General features: G+C 38.8%; 1 protein-coding gene across 1 annotated transcript; it reads left to right on the plus strand.

Annotated features, from left to right (window-relative positions):
• The first annotated feature begins 8,036 nt into the window (after nucleotides 1-8,036).
• On the plus strand, nucleotides 8,037-11,559 carry PPDPFL (pancreatic progenitor cell differentiation and proliferation factor like). The gene is made up of 5 exons (XM_014874353.2): nucleotides 8,037-8,186; nucleotides 8,316-8,412; nucleotides 9,368-9,457; nucleotides 9,543-9,642; nucleotides 10,090-11,559. Exons 2-5 carry the CDS (start codon nucleotides 8,358-8,360, stop codon nucleotides 10,100-10,102), a joined length of 258 nt encoding a protein of 85 aa, XP_014729839.1. The 5' UTR covers nucleotides 8,037-8,186; nucleotides 8,316-8,357; the 3' UTR covers nucleotides 10,103-11,559.
• The last annotated feature ends 1,757 nt before the right edge of the window (nucleotides 11,560-13,316 follow it).

The raw sequence follows: 13,316 nt of genomic DNA on the forward strand, positions 1-13,316 counted from the left end.
TTTCAAGTGTTAACCATCAAATAATTGTTTACTGTTTTATTGGAATAACTGTTTCACCTTCTTACTCTGTTTCATTATAAAGCTTGATGTGTTCTACAATACATTTGTAGCTTTTGTCTATAAGCAGCTTTGGTTGTCTTTAATTTTGCTGTCTTCTATAACTTATTTTTCTCAACAAAATTCTTCAAAGGGAGCAGATTGCATTGTCACAGATACATGATAGGAAACAGGAGAAGGAATGGAGGGAACAAATTAGAAGTAATCATAAACTGTGATCACATACATAATTATTTAGTGTACCTTTTGATTACAGGTAATTCCAGTATTCTGCCAAAAGTCAACTTGCATACAGTGTGAAATGCTTTCTATTCAAAATTTATAAAGGACCTATTGGACTTGAACTCACTTGAGAAAATTGCAGTTAACTGCAATGCAAGCAAAAGGGAGGAAAAAGATGAATTTAAGCAGGGTGAGGAAAATGGGCTGTGCACTTTCTGTCTAATCAGACCCCTCATACCTGAGACCTCCTGTAAAACTATATTATGATTGTTGTACTTCAGCAGGGTGAAGATAAATGAAAAACTGCCTATCACTATTTTAACTGATAAATAATAAAGTAGATAAACTCAACCCTTGACAGCAGATCCATTGATAAGATGCCGACAGAACACTGATCAAATGAAAATAATGGGAAAACTTCATTAGACTGTATCAAACTTTGACTGCACTATCAACTCTAATCTTTAGACCCTTGTCGAAGTTAGGTTTTTCAAGATTGGCATTTGCTAGGAAAACCTACTATGAACTTAGCCAAAAAAATCAAACTACAAGTATACTTGTGTTCCTGAAATTGCAAGGCTGCATGTGGGCTTCAGTTCTCATTTGCCAGAAAGAAATGGACTGAACTTCTGCAAGTATGGGAACTATTTAAGCTATAAGAAAAGTGAAAGTCAAGGAACTAGGTGTTTTGTGTCTAGCAGCTGTATTCAGAGTCTAGTCTAGTCACTCTGAGGAGAGACACCTATAGCATCACCAGTGCGGTCAGACTCCCATTTACCTGACAGATATGCCCCCCACCAACAGCACATCAGTGGCAATTTCTCTGATTCTTTATCAATTTTGATATGATTCGGCATCACAGGAAGTAGATAAACACCTGTCAAGGTAGATCGTGTCAGAAGAGGCAGAAGATTGGAGCAACACATCTCAACTGAGTTGGCCTTCTTTAGAGTTAATTAGTGTCTCTTCAATGCACTCATTATAGAATCTAACTCCGTGGTGAGAATGGTTTGTTTATGTCTTCTTGCTACTGCCTTGGCAAAATACATCCCACAGATTAAGAAACTCTGGTTTAAAGGACCCCTTGCCATCTTTTATTTAATTTCCTCTTCTGTGTTTCTTTCACTGCACTAATACTGCTTCAAACGTGTAATTCTGGTGGTTCAGTAGCAGTGAATATGACCTCAGATTCCCAAGTCTTGTGCACTTAAACAGTATGTCCTGACACAGACCAACCACTTGCACCCACCTTACACTTTGATGGGATAAAGAAGCTTCTTGCTGTCTTTCCTCAGCTCCAGGAAATGCTGCCAACTATGCTTTCATTGCCAGTGAGATGAGTTCACAGTTGGAGCAAATTCTGCTGGGATGCTGGGCACTTTTACCTTTCCTTTTTCATAAGACAACTTGAAGTGCAATGTCAGTATGTCATGCTTAGAGGCTCAGCAATGGTGTCAGTTAGGATTGACTCTGGGAAGAATGGTCTAAAGAAGTTGCACGTCTGGCTCTTTTCTCTCTCCTGGGTTTACTTTTTTTTTTTTTTTTGGCTCCTAAATGGTCACAGAAGCAGAGATTGGCAGAGCTTGTTCTCCTCCTTTTTACTGCTGGTATATTGCATATTTAAGGCAGAAGGGCCTCCCTGATTGTGTGAATGGGACTGTGCTCTAGCCCTTGCTGTGCTAAAACACTTGGCACTGTGCTTGTGGAGACAGCTTTGCAGAAACATCAGAGAAAGATTTCCCACCAGCAGCATCTGTGGAGATGGAAACAGCCACTGCATTAGATTCATTACAATCTGAAGAAATACAATAACTGACCCTAATTAGCCATCTACACCCAAATGTTAAACGTGGTAGGTTTTCAAATGGGTGACTAGCAGAGTCATTTCTTTGGCAGCTTATTGGGCTTGGATCTCACACTAGGCACCAGTGACTTCACATTAAATTAACTAACCCTTAAATTAATGCCAGGAAACCTTGACAGGAGACAGAACATGATTGTCCCTACTATTAAGATATTAGAAATGTCCTGGAATGGCTTAGGCTTAGGGCTTTCCTGGCTTTTTCCCAAAAAACTGCCAAGCAGCTTGGATTTTAACACATGCAAGAGAGAATTCTTCACCATTTTGGTTGTAAACATCTAACTTTGCAGTATAAAACAGTGTGGCTGTTGGCCATTTTATATCAGTTGTCTTCCGAGCCAAATAATGGTACTGAGCAGATTTAAACTATGATTTCAGATGAAATTAAGTGTGTGGGAGTCTAGAAAAAATGGCAGAGTCCCTGGTTATTCCTAATGGTGTTTGCATTTCTGAGGTCAACTGGTTAAATTTTGAGAGAAGAAGGAAACAACAAGCATAATGACCTGAGGATCTGACCTGATGTCCTTGTGTGACAAGTCCTAGACAGCCAGCCTTCCTCCTCTGCAGGCTGGAGGAATTTGTGAGTGAATTAAGGCTTTCATGTTTCTTCAGGTGCTGCTGTCACAATCTCACCATGTGGAGGTAAGTCCACCACACCTTCAGGAGATAAAATTTGCTCTAGCACAACTGTAGAAGTACACTTTGGCTTCTTAATTTTGGTACAGTTCTGCTCTGTGATGTGCTGGGCCAGCTCTGTTGCTAGGTTTGTGGGAAATTTTCCAGTTGCAAAACCATGAATATGTTCTTCCTATTCACAAGTTCCCTGGTTCCTTTTGCACCTCATGCTGCTCCATTCTGAGCAACTGGCCTGGTGACAGAAGAACTAGTCAAGAAATGAGGATGTCTCAATGCTGAGGAATAGTGTCTATGCACTGTGAGGCATGATGGGCTACCACGACCTTCTGGGATGCCTTTGCAGAGGTATCAGGCTGTGTTCAAACTGGTGAGCCTGAGTCCATTCTACCTGCAAGGACAGAGAGAGAGTAGGTACAGAAGTGAATGAGAGAAGAGTCTGTGTTTGTACATCAAAACGCACAGTACTCCTTACAGAAATTTGAAAAAGTGGATCCTATTCAATAAAAGGTTTGTTTTAACCAAAATAGACAACAATATTAAAATATGCAATTTGGCCCTGCATCTCTGTAATGGATGTGAAATTGAATAACAAGCCAACTTTTCTTGTCTCTATAGATCAATAAATTTCCAGGGACAATATTAAAAAGGTATATAAACATGCCTATGTTTCAATTTTGCTTTATTCAGTTACATTCCAATCAATTACATATTCTGTTTTGTAGGAATACAATTTATCATCCCTATATTTGGTGATACTGGGAGCTCAAGTCTTCTTCCTCAGAATACTTGAGAAACAAAAGTAACAAAAAGTCCAAGTATTCATATGCCTTCTGAGAAAGATGCAAAATATATAGCTTGCTGGAAGAATCTTGTGCAGCTTGTTGCACAATGGATCCAAAGAAAAATGGGTTTCAGTTAAGTGCTAAGATAAAACTAAAATGAAAAATGTTAAAATTTCTTTGTTTTCATGTGAGTGCAGTGCTGCATTGGGCATGAGTTGGACTGAATAAAGAGAAATTTGTGACTTTCAGCCTTTGAAAACTGGCATTTTAACAGTAAATGCACAAAGATGTACTAATAATTTAGAAATGCAATCTTTTTGCCACGCAGCTTTCATGTAAAAGTATGTGTTTTCCCTGCTTTTTCCCTGATATTTCTGGCCAAGTGTGTCATTCAGATGTGTGCTCCATCTAGAGATTAGTAGTTACCCTTTGCTTTCAGTGTCATCTCATCCAATATCTTTTTCTCTTCATTAAATGTGTTGTTTGATTTTGCTTTTTCCCGAGTTTATATTCACATCTGTAGTAAAGATTAAAAATAAAAACAATGAAAGAAAGTGCTGGAGCTCCCAGAAAGCAATCACTTCATAACTGGGAGTGGTCATTACTAGAGAGCTGATGATTTGCAGTGGTGCCAGACACTGCAGTGGTGAAGAAAAATGTTTCTTTTCCCTTCTATGCTCAGGCTCTCCCTAGTAGCACTATGGCCCTATGTATCTTTTGTAGGCTGCATACAATATGAACTTCCATTCCCCTGCCAACTCTCACTCTGCCATTTAATTCTTCATCAATACCTCAACTCCTCTTGGTTTTGATAGATGAGCCCTGCATTCCTGCTGAGCTGTTTGGCTTGGAGGAATATTTGAAGAGTAAAATGAAGGAAAAAAAGTAAGAGATGGCACTGGTCCTTGGAAGCAGCTAACAAACTGAACAGGTTTTGATAAGTAATTTTCACATGGCAAAGTTTTTATACTTCACATAGTGGAACTATGACATTTCTTTAATGCAGGCCTCTTTTATAGACTCCTTTCAAAATTTGACAGAACAGGTATGCAAAGCAATTTGTTGAGATAAATGGTGAATAATTAGGGTTACTAAGAGATCCATGATAGAAATGTTTCTGAAAGTTCTCTAAAAATGTATACATTCATTACAAAATACTACTCAGGGTAGTCTGGTCTTCTCATGGAAAACCATGTGGTAAAACTGATACACACTTCCCCTAAAAAAGGAGTGATTTATACTTTCTGTAAAAAATTGGAATGAAATGTTAGTTGTGGATGTTATAAGACTAATTTTGAGATTAGCTCAGTTGGTTAGAACATGGTGCTAATAACACCAAGGTTATGGGCTTGATACCTGTATGTACCATTCACTTAAGAGCTGGACTCGATGATCCTTCTAGGTGTCTTTAAACTCAGACTATTCTGTGATTCTGTGGTTTATGAAAAGGAGCAAAATCTGCCTTTCCAGTGGCTTATGGGGAGAGAATACTCAGCCCTCATGTGCCAACACCGTACCTTTCTGCATGTGCATTTGGAAATATGTTTTCGCACAATTTGTCCACATCTCTCTAAACATTGTCAGAGTACCCATACAACCACACAAAGGACACAGCCCTGAAGCAACACTGCAAAATTTCTAATGCCACACTACTCTTACAGGTTAAGTGGCAAGGAAAAGTAAAAAAAAAATTGGCACCAGGCTCACAGATGTTCCAAGAAGTGAAAGAGTATCTAAGTTTATTAGATAAACTTTGTTTAGTGAATAATTAACAGGTCAGCTTCAAAGTGTAACTCAATATAGACTGTTTGTTTGTTTTTCTTCTCGTGACAGTGATGGTTGCTTTTAATGTCCAATAAGGGGTTATATCAGGTAATCCTGGCAAGATGAGGTGGGAGATTTATCCATTTAATCAGTCATATTGATATGATTTTAATTTCAATTTACTTTCTGATAAGTATCCATGTTTCATGGGATCACAAATAATTCAGTACTGTGTCTATTTAATAGTTATGCATACATAAATATTATTTTAACACCGTTGTTAAGGTCACAGTATCAGTCATTCAGAGGGCTGGAAATATACCTTTTGTTAGAGCATTTTTACACAACTGGGAATTATGTACTATTTATTTCATAGGGCCCCTGCCTCTTTTTGCATAAAACATGGATATGAACTGAGTTTGTTATATTCAAGATACTATAGCATGTATTTAGTAGGACTACTTCCATATTCATGACAGAATTTGAGTAGTGATGCACCAAGGTTTCCAGGTAGAAAAGAACGGGTCAGTGGTTAAGGCAATTGAATTCTGTCTTGAAAGCTTAATTGTAACCTTGCCCTGAGTTTGTAATTGATGCTATGTGAGTTGCTTAATCATAGGTTGCCACTAACCAAGTTTTTCAATGTCTGATTGAGAATCTGATTTACCAACACACTGAATACTTAAATCTGGATCTGAAGTAAATGACAGCTATAAGTGGGTAAATGAAGTATGGCTTGAAGTGGTTATAAAAAAACCAAAGTCCTAAACTGCTCTCATATGAGACATGTAAGATTTGTGGATAATTTTATCTTAGCTTCTTTGGATCTCAGAATTCCCTCTTGTTAGGTCAAGATAATAGCATGCCTTGGTTTTGCAGCAATAATTTAAAATAATTGTGCCAGTATTTTAGAAACAGTCTGTCAGAATGACCATGAAAGAAAAAACACTGGGGAAACCTGCAGTTCTATATTCAAAGGAATCTGTGTTCTTGCTAGAATAAAATACAATAGATAGAACATAATGACAGATTGAGTGAGAGAAATAGGGGAAAGATTTCTCATTAAATAAGCCCTTTCTATTCTAGTGCATTAAACAGGGCTCCAAAACAAAAGTGGTAAATGATCATGTATGGTAAATGATAAAGCCAAATTATACACATGCAGCAGTGAAGCGACTGAAAATTTTACAGACCTGGTGTTCCCCAGCTCCTGAGTATTTTGGCATGGCTCTGAAATGGATGGATGTTTTTGAGGTTTGCAAGTGAGATACTTATGTGTTTCCTTGCCAAATACAAAGCCTCTACCATGGGCATGTTAGAGCCTAAGCAGCTTTTCTGATAATTTCCTTAACAAACCAATGAGTATATTAGAATGGGATTTCAAAGGTGAAAGATAAAAGCAGATACAATAAATTATAATGTTACTAGCTCTGTCTAGGGCATAGTGTTATCACTACAAATGCTCATCCTCATAGACCAAGAAGATAATTTCCTATGGCTGTTTGGGAAGAAGCTTCCTCTCTTTCAGGAGTGGATCAACAGACTGCTCAGTGTGAGAGCATTTATGGTGACAAAAATGGGGTGTGGCAGAAGTTTATTGCCCTCAAATAGAACAAGACTGAAGATAGAAATTAATTACTAAGGCAGGAAATGAGATGGCTGATAAAGCAAACTAGTAGCTAATGGTATTAACAAGCTAGTACATTTAAGTATCCATAAACAAGAAGCTGCAGTATCAAGTACTGCTACTCTTAGAGTGCTGTTTTACATAACAGGATAAATGTATAGGGTAACTGGTGCTAGTGCTTGGTATGAACTCATCTGCAAAGCATCTCCTGTGTCAATCTTGCAGATTTCTCAGTGATGAGCCTTCAATATTTGCTCAAGAGAGACCACCACATTGTTAAGACTGACAGCACATCAGTAAGAAGGCCTATGAAAACAGGCCTACCTGTTACAAATGCTGTGTGGGTATTGTTTTAGAGATGGTTTCCCTGCATTGTGGTTTACACCCCTATAAATATGCTAGGAGCTATTATGGGCTATGTCTATATCATTTGAGATAGAATGCACTATTCAAGCAGATGTGACAGTAACATGATATCACACACACTACACCTTTGTGTTCTTACCCATAGCTCCTGTTAGGAAAAAAAAAATTTAAAAGGACAAAAAAAAGGACCAAAAACCTATTGTAAAGCAGGAGCAGACCAAATAGTCAAAGCTGTTTGTCACTTTTTCTGTTGACAATTCTGAAGGGGGAGGACACACACTGTTGGACTAGTTTTGCCATGCAATATGATTACAACTATGAAAAGGGCCTGTGCATTTATTTTGAGAAGTTAAAAGTAGTTTTGTGATCTATCTTGGACTTCGTTCTAATTTTACATGATCACAGGTTTTGCTCATTGCCATGAGAGTAGAGACCATTCCTATGGCTTCAGTTAAGAAATTAGTGTATACGCATAGCCACGTTCGCGTTTCTGAACAAAAATCTTTACCCAGACAGGTATATGGGGTCTGCTTCACCCCGCTCTTCCCATTCCCCGTGGGAAAGAGAATAATTAACGCAGCAGCCCTAGTCCCGCCTGGGCTCTGCAGCGATGCGCTGCCATGACCCGCAGCAGCAGGGGCCGAGGGGCGCTGCGGGGACGCGCGAATCGCCGCGCTCTGTCCCGGGCCGACCCGGGGCTCCTTCCCCTCCCGTCACCTCATTCCGCTCCCGTCCCGCCTGTGCCACCGCCCCCGGGCGGGGAGAGCCGCCTGCCGCGCCCCATAAAGGGCGGCCGGGGCCCCGGCGGTGCTCGCTGCGGAGCGGGGTCCCATTCCTGCCTCTGGACGGGCGCTCTCCCTGGGACACGCAGGTGAGCCGCGGGACGGGGCAGTGGCACCGCTCCCTGAGCCGGGAACATCCTCTGCCCCGGCACAGCGGATCCTTTGCCCCGGCACAGCGCATCCCTTGCCCCGGTACAATGCATCCTTTCCCCCCGCAGGCTCCTCCCGGAGAAAGCCGGATTCCCCGTCGAGTCGCTGCCATGGCCTCCGTCCCCTCCGCCGGCTGCCTCCTGGCCAAGAACCAGTACTACAGGAGTGAGTGCTCGGCGGGGCCGGGAGCTGCGTGTTGTCCCCAAACACACCCCACGCCCTTCTCTCCCCCTTTCCTTTCTCTCGGCTTTGGGAGCGCCTCTGGAGGAGGGAGGTTGAGCCCCCCAAGCCTCTCCCGAGAAAGTGGCCGGGTTGTTGGCACTCAGGAAAGGTGTCAGAAAGTGTTTCAGGTGCTGTCTGGATGAGCTGGAGGCAGTTGTCTTTGCCTAACAGTTTTTAGTTTCTTGGAGAGTTTTTCATATCACAGAATTTAAGTTTAAATGACCATCTGCTTCTGGCTATTAATCTACCTTGTATTCTTTTTTAAATAGAATTATTTATTAGGGTTATCGTATACATACATAAATATGTATGTATTTAACTGTAAAACATTACCTAGAAAAAGTGCTAGCCTAGCAAGTCATGGTTCCTACCTGTACGTCCTATTTACTTCCTATTTACTTTGCAAATTTAGACACAATACAAAATCAATTCACATTTTTGTTTCTAAATAATGTGAAACAATCACTGCTTGAGAGTACATGTGGTGTATTAAGATTCCTAGGTCCAGGATGTGAACTACTAATGTGAATGTAGAATTTAGTTGTATCACAAGGGAAAATATAGCAATTGGGTTGTTGTGGACTTGAATGCTCAAGGATATACAGCAATGTGGCCATGGTCTTAAGTTTTGTCAGTGGTTGCAGTGAAAGTTATGCAGACAGATCTCAGTATGCTTTTAAGGGAAGTGTAAGTAGAGTGAGAGAGAAACTGATATAAAAGTTCTTATGAAAACGACTGTAGTAGAACAGCGTATATAATATAGATGTTACACTCTGTAGCTCAGTGAAATAGTTTCCTCTGAGGCAGCAGCATGTCAGAAAAACTCCTGACCTATAAATAGTGCACTCTCTCAAAGCATCTTTTGTTCATTACGTGTGTCTCTGTTTTCCACGAACAGCAAGACTGAACTCAGAATCCAGTGTTTCTTCCAGCTCCTCCAGCTGTTTGGATGCTGTGAACATCACAGACCAGGACAAAGCATCTCATGGTATTGTTTCCTTCTTTGAAACACTTTTCAGTTTTTCCTGTTATTCATCCAGTGTCTAATGCTGTGGGCTTTTCTCCTTCGGCAGGGTTACCAGAGTTAATTGATAAATATTGGTGGATAAAAAGCTTCTTCCATAGTGAACCCTCTCCACCAACTGTTGGCAGAAAAACACTCTCAGCAAGCAGGTGAGTCCTGTTTTTAAAACGGTGAGGATAACTTACTTGCTCTGCTTTCCTTTTGGTAAAAATGTTAGTAAAAAGTCATAATCACCGAAAACCATCTGGTGGGGTACAATGCTGTTTTGATGATTTAAGTAAAATATATATCAAGTCTAAGGCTATAATACCTTTCTATGCTTTCATTTTAACAAATGAACTCATATGATACTTCATATTATGAAGGTGGTAGTGCCTATTACTGTTTTACACTTATGGTGATATTTATTTAATCATCTACCTATAGAATTTGAACAACCATTTGTTTGTGCAAAACCATGGCAGTTTGGACATTTTACTTTATGATAAAAAGCTGATATGAATGCATTCAAAAATACTTAGGCAGATAAATAAATATCTTTGCGGTGAATACAATGAAAATTCTATTTATAATCTTTTTTTTATATATTTCTGCAGTACCAACAGTTGAAAAGGACTGTGTGATGGCTTTTCTGACTGAGATGCTACGTACAGACTTGTTTTTCCAAGAGGCTTGGGGTCTTCCTAATGTCTGGGTTCAGCTGCAAGAAGAAAACAAAACCTTTAGGAGAGTGGAAAAGTGTATTTTCAAAATATTTCTCAGTAGCTAAAATGATATTGCTTAATGAACATATCCATGGCCTACAGTGTTCTTTCCAGATTTGCCATAATTTGTGATGTCTCTCTAATGAAAGTTTCCAGGAGTAAACATCCTGATGACTTACTTGAGTAATTAGAGAAAAGTGACAGTAAAAATAAGACATCATAGGTTTAGGAGGAAGATGTGTATTGAATGACTTTGCAATAGCTGATTCAGTTAAGTTGCCATTAAGATACCAGCTCTCTAGGCAGTCACACTGATGTAAACAAGATTCATATCTATAATCCAGAGTAGGACTGCTGTGTAGCACATGTCTTTTATCCAGTATTTGTGTAACAGTTACAGGGTGTGAGTTTACAAGAATGCTTGTCAATAGCTTTGCTTTTAGAAAGCGCAATTATATGAACAAGCAAAAATCAGTTTGGTGTCTTTGATCAAGCAGAGTGCATAGATCCCAATTTCAAATACCCAGGTACCACTTTCACTCCTATGTATGCTGGTATTTGAGGACAGAATAGAGGAGATGCACAAGAAACCAGTAATCCTAATGGAAACTGTCCTTTCCAAGGAGAAGAGCAACCTTAATCAGAGTTGATACTTCTAGTTTGTTTTAGATTTCTTCTGCTTGCTTTACTTCGTTGTGGCTTAAAGATCTACTTGTTCCTAAGTGACTAATTCTATCAATATTTTGCTGTCTGTTGGATTAGTTATGAGGCCTAGATCTGGCAAAGGATTCCACTCAAAGTAATCACATTATTGTTGTTATCCAGGTGTACCTTTGTCATGCTCTTGAAAGCTACTATAACATTGCAATGCTGAAGACTAAATGAAGCTAATTAGTCTAACGATTGTTTATTCTACTGGGCATGACTGAAATGCATAAAGGGTTATGGAAAATAACAAATATTTGGCTGGATGATAACGTTTGTGAAGGTATCTATGTAACTTTTTGATGTAGTCATTAAACCTGCTGGATATTTGCCCATCACTGGATGAACTAACAGTAGCAAACATTAATGAAGCCCACTTCTTTTTATTATAGGTTAGTGGTTGTCATGGTTATGCATAACTCCAAGGTGTATCAAGTGGCTGCTTCAGGGAGTTTACAGTCTTGGTGGAGGCAATAAATGCATGGCAGATGACAACAGAAAAGAGCACAATTCTGAAAAAATGATTTTAAGGGTCTTTAAATTGACTTGTGTTTTACTTTACTGCTATTGTACAGTTTCACCTTTGTCTGTTCTCTATGTGTACAGTATGACCGTTTTTATACTAGGATTTTTTTATTAATAAAGATTTAATCAATATTTTGTCTGACTTATTTTTGGCCTCCAGAAACAGACTGGTGTTCCATTTTGCCTGTGGTGGAATTTCTATGTGGGTTTGGGTGTTCTTTTTTGAATGGTTATTTATTTTTCTATTTTAAAACAAAGTATTTGAAAAATTTAAACCTCAAAAGTCTGTGTTCTATGTGCATCACATTCTTCCTTCAGTCACTTCAAGGTCTGATGTGACTTAGAAAAGGAGTGCAAGCTAGGAATAAGCCCCTAACACCTTTTTCTATAAGATCATGTTGTAAAGGAAAAGAGAAAGACAACACCATAGTTGCAAGAAGGTGACTGTGACTCTCTTTGAAGATGCTTGAAATCACAGAAGAAAGAGATGTTGTAGCCTTATTATTGCTATACATGTGAAATACCAGATTCAAGAAACACTGTGGAAAAGAAGTGACAAGCTTCCATAATTATTCATTCAGCTTAAGCTGCTTCTGTCCTTATGGAGCCAAAAATTGGGTTGCAGAACAGGCTTAAAGAGCTGGTTAGCTATTTAAACCCAAAACCCCCCTCCAAACCCAAACAGTTATTTTTTAGAGAGTGGTGAGGAAGGCTGCATGTTGTTTGCTTTCATCTGCTTAGGCCCTATGAAAAACTTGTTTTTGTAATGGCATCAATGTGATAGAAATCTCTGCTCTAGAGTGGTGCCCTTGTGCCATTTACATCTTCTTTTACTGTGATCAGCTCAGCATTTGAGCAGAACCCCTGCCAAATCATAGTTATTTGTGCCAGTTCTTCAAAGTAAGCAATGAACCAGCTCCATTAATTAATATCTAATGTTGCTATAACAGACTCCTGAGAGGATATGGGTAAATGGGACATTAAAGTGCTTGGAAACAAAGGGCTGCAGTTTTTTACATCTCAGTAATAGGGAAATGTTAGTTTTCTTGATTTAAATGCCAATTCAATGCACCTTTGAGAGGAGAGGAAAGCCAAAATTTAATTGATTTAAAGAGAAGCTGAGATAAAGAGGAAGGGGAAGCTATATTGTTGTAGTTTAAATGCCACTTAGAATAAGGAAAACAGGAAAATAGTATGATATCATATGCCAGTCTGGGCAAGACAGGTACAAATGTTTGATCAATTATTAACTGTAATAGAAAATAAACACTTTTTTTTTGCTTTTTGCTGTTATAAGGTCTATAATTAGAGATCTATTTTAAGTTAATCTGTATATTGTTATCCATCTGGAAAAAAGTATTAGACACAAGAATTGTGCCAGCATGTAAAATACTAAGTTAGTTCCAATTATCATAATCAAACTAGGAATGGAGAGCTGGCCTTGAGAAAGACTTTTTTTCTTTACCTCAAGCACATATATAGCAATGATACTTAATAACAGACTTCCATTTCTTTCCTAAAAGGATATTTAAGTCATAGTGTCCTGGTCCTAGTAGTATCCTATCTAAAAGTCAAAATAGAAGGAAATTCTTGTACCATTTGTTTTGGTTCAAGAAGGATGAAATCTGCTTTTCTGTATGTGTAGAGAGAGAAATTCGTAATAATGATTTTTTTTTCCTCAGGTGTTGTTATTTGGAAAACGTATTGTAAATTTACATTTCTTTCCTAAACTTTTCTTGTCCATATGTGACGTAAGCAATACTTCATATTGTGGATGGACAATAGTGAGGATTAACTCTAAAGACCGTAGCTATTGCAGTGAAATGGGTTTGTTGTATTTTTTTTGGTAAACTTGAGTTTTTCAGCAGAAGCAAGAATGATAAATGGAC

This window comes from Sturnus vulgaris, chromosome 1, assembly GCF_052056855.1.
Source record: "Sturnus vulgaris isolate bStuVul1 chromosome 1, bStuVul1.hap1, whole genome shotgun sequence".
Classification (NCBI taxonomy): domain Eukaryota; kingdom Metazoa; phylum Chordata; class Aves; order Passeriformes; family Sturnidae; genus Sturnus; species Sturnus vulgaris.

Excerpts from the sequence above, each read along its gene's own strand:
- PPDPFL (XM_014874353.2), top strand. The coding sequence starts at position 8,358 with ATGGCCTCCGTCCCCTCCGCCGGCTGCCTCCTGGCCAAGAACCAGTAC. Across the intron at positions 8,413-9,367 it reads CAAGAACCAGTACTACAGGA|CAAGACTGAACTCAGAATCC; the intron begins GTGAGTGCTCGG and ends TTCCACGAACAG. Across the intron at positions 9,458-9,542 it reads CCAGGACAAAGCATCTCATG|GGTTACCAGAGTTAATTGAT; the intron begins GTATTGTTTCCT and ends CTCCTTCGGCAG.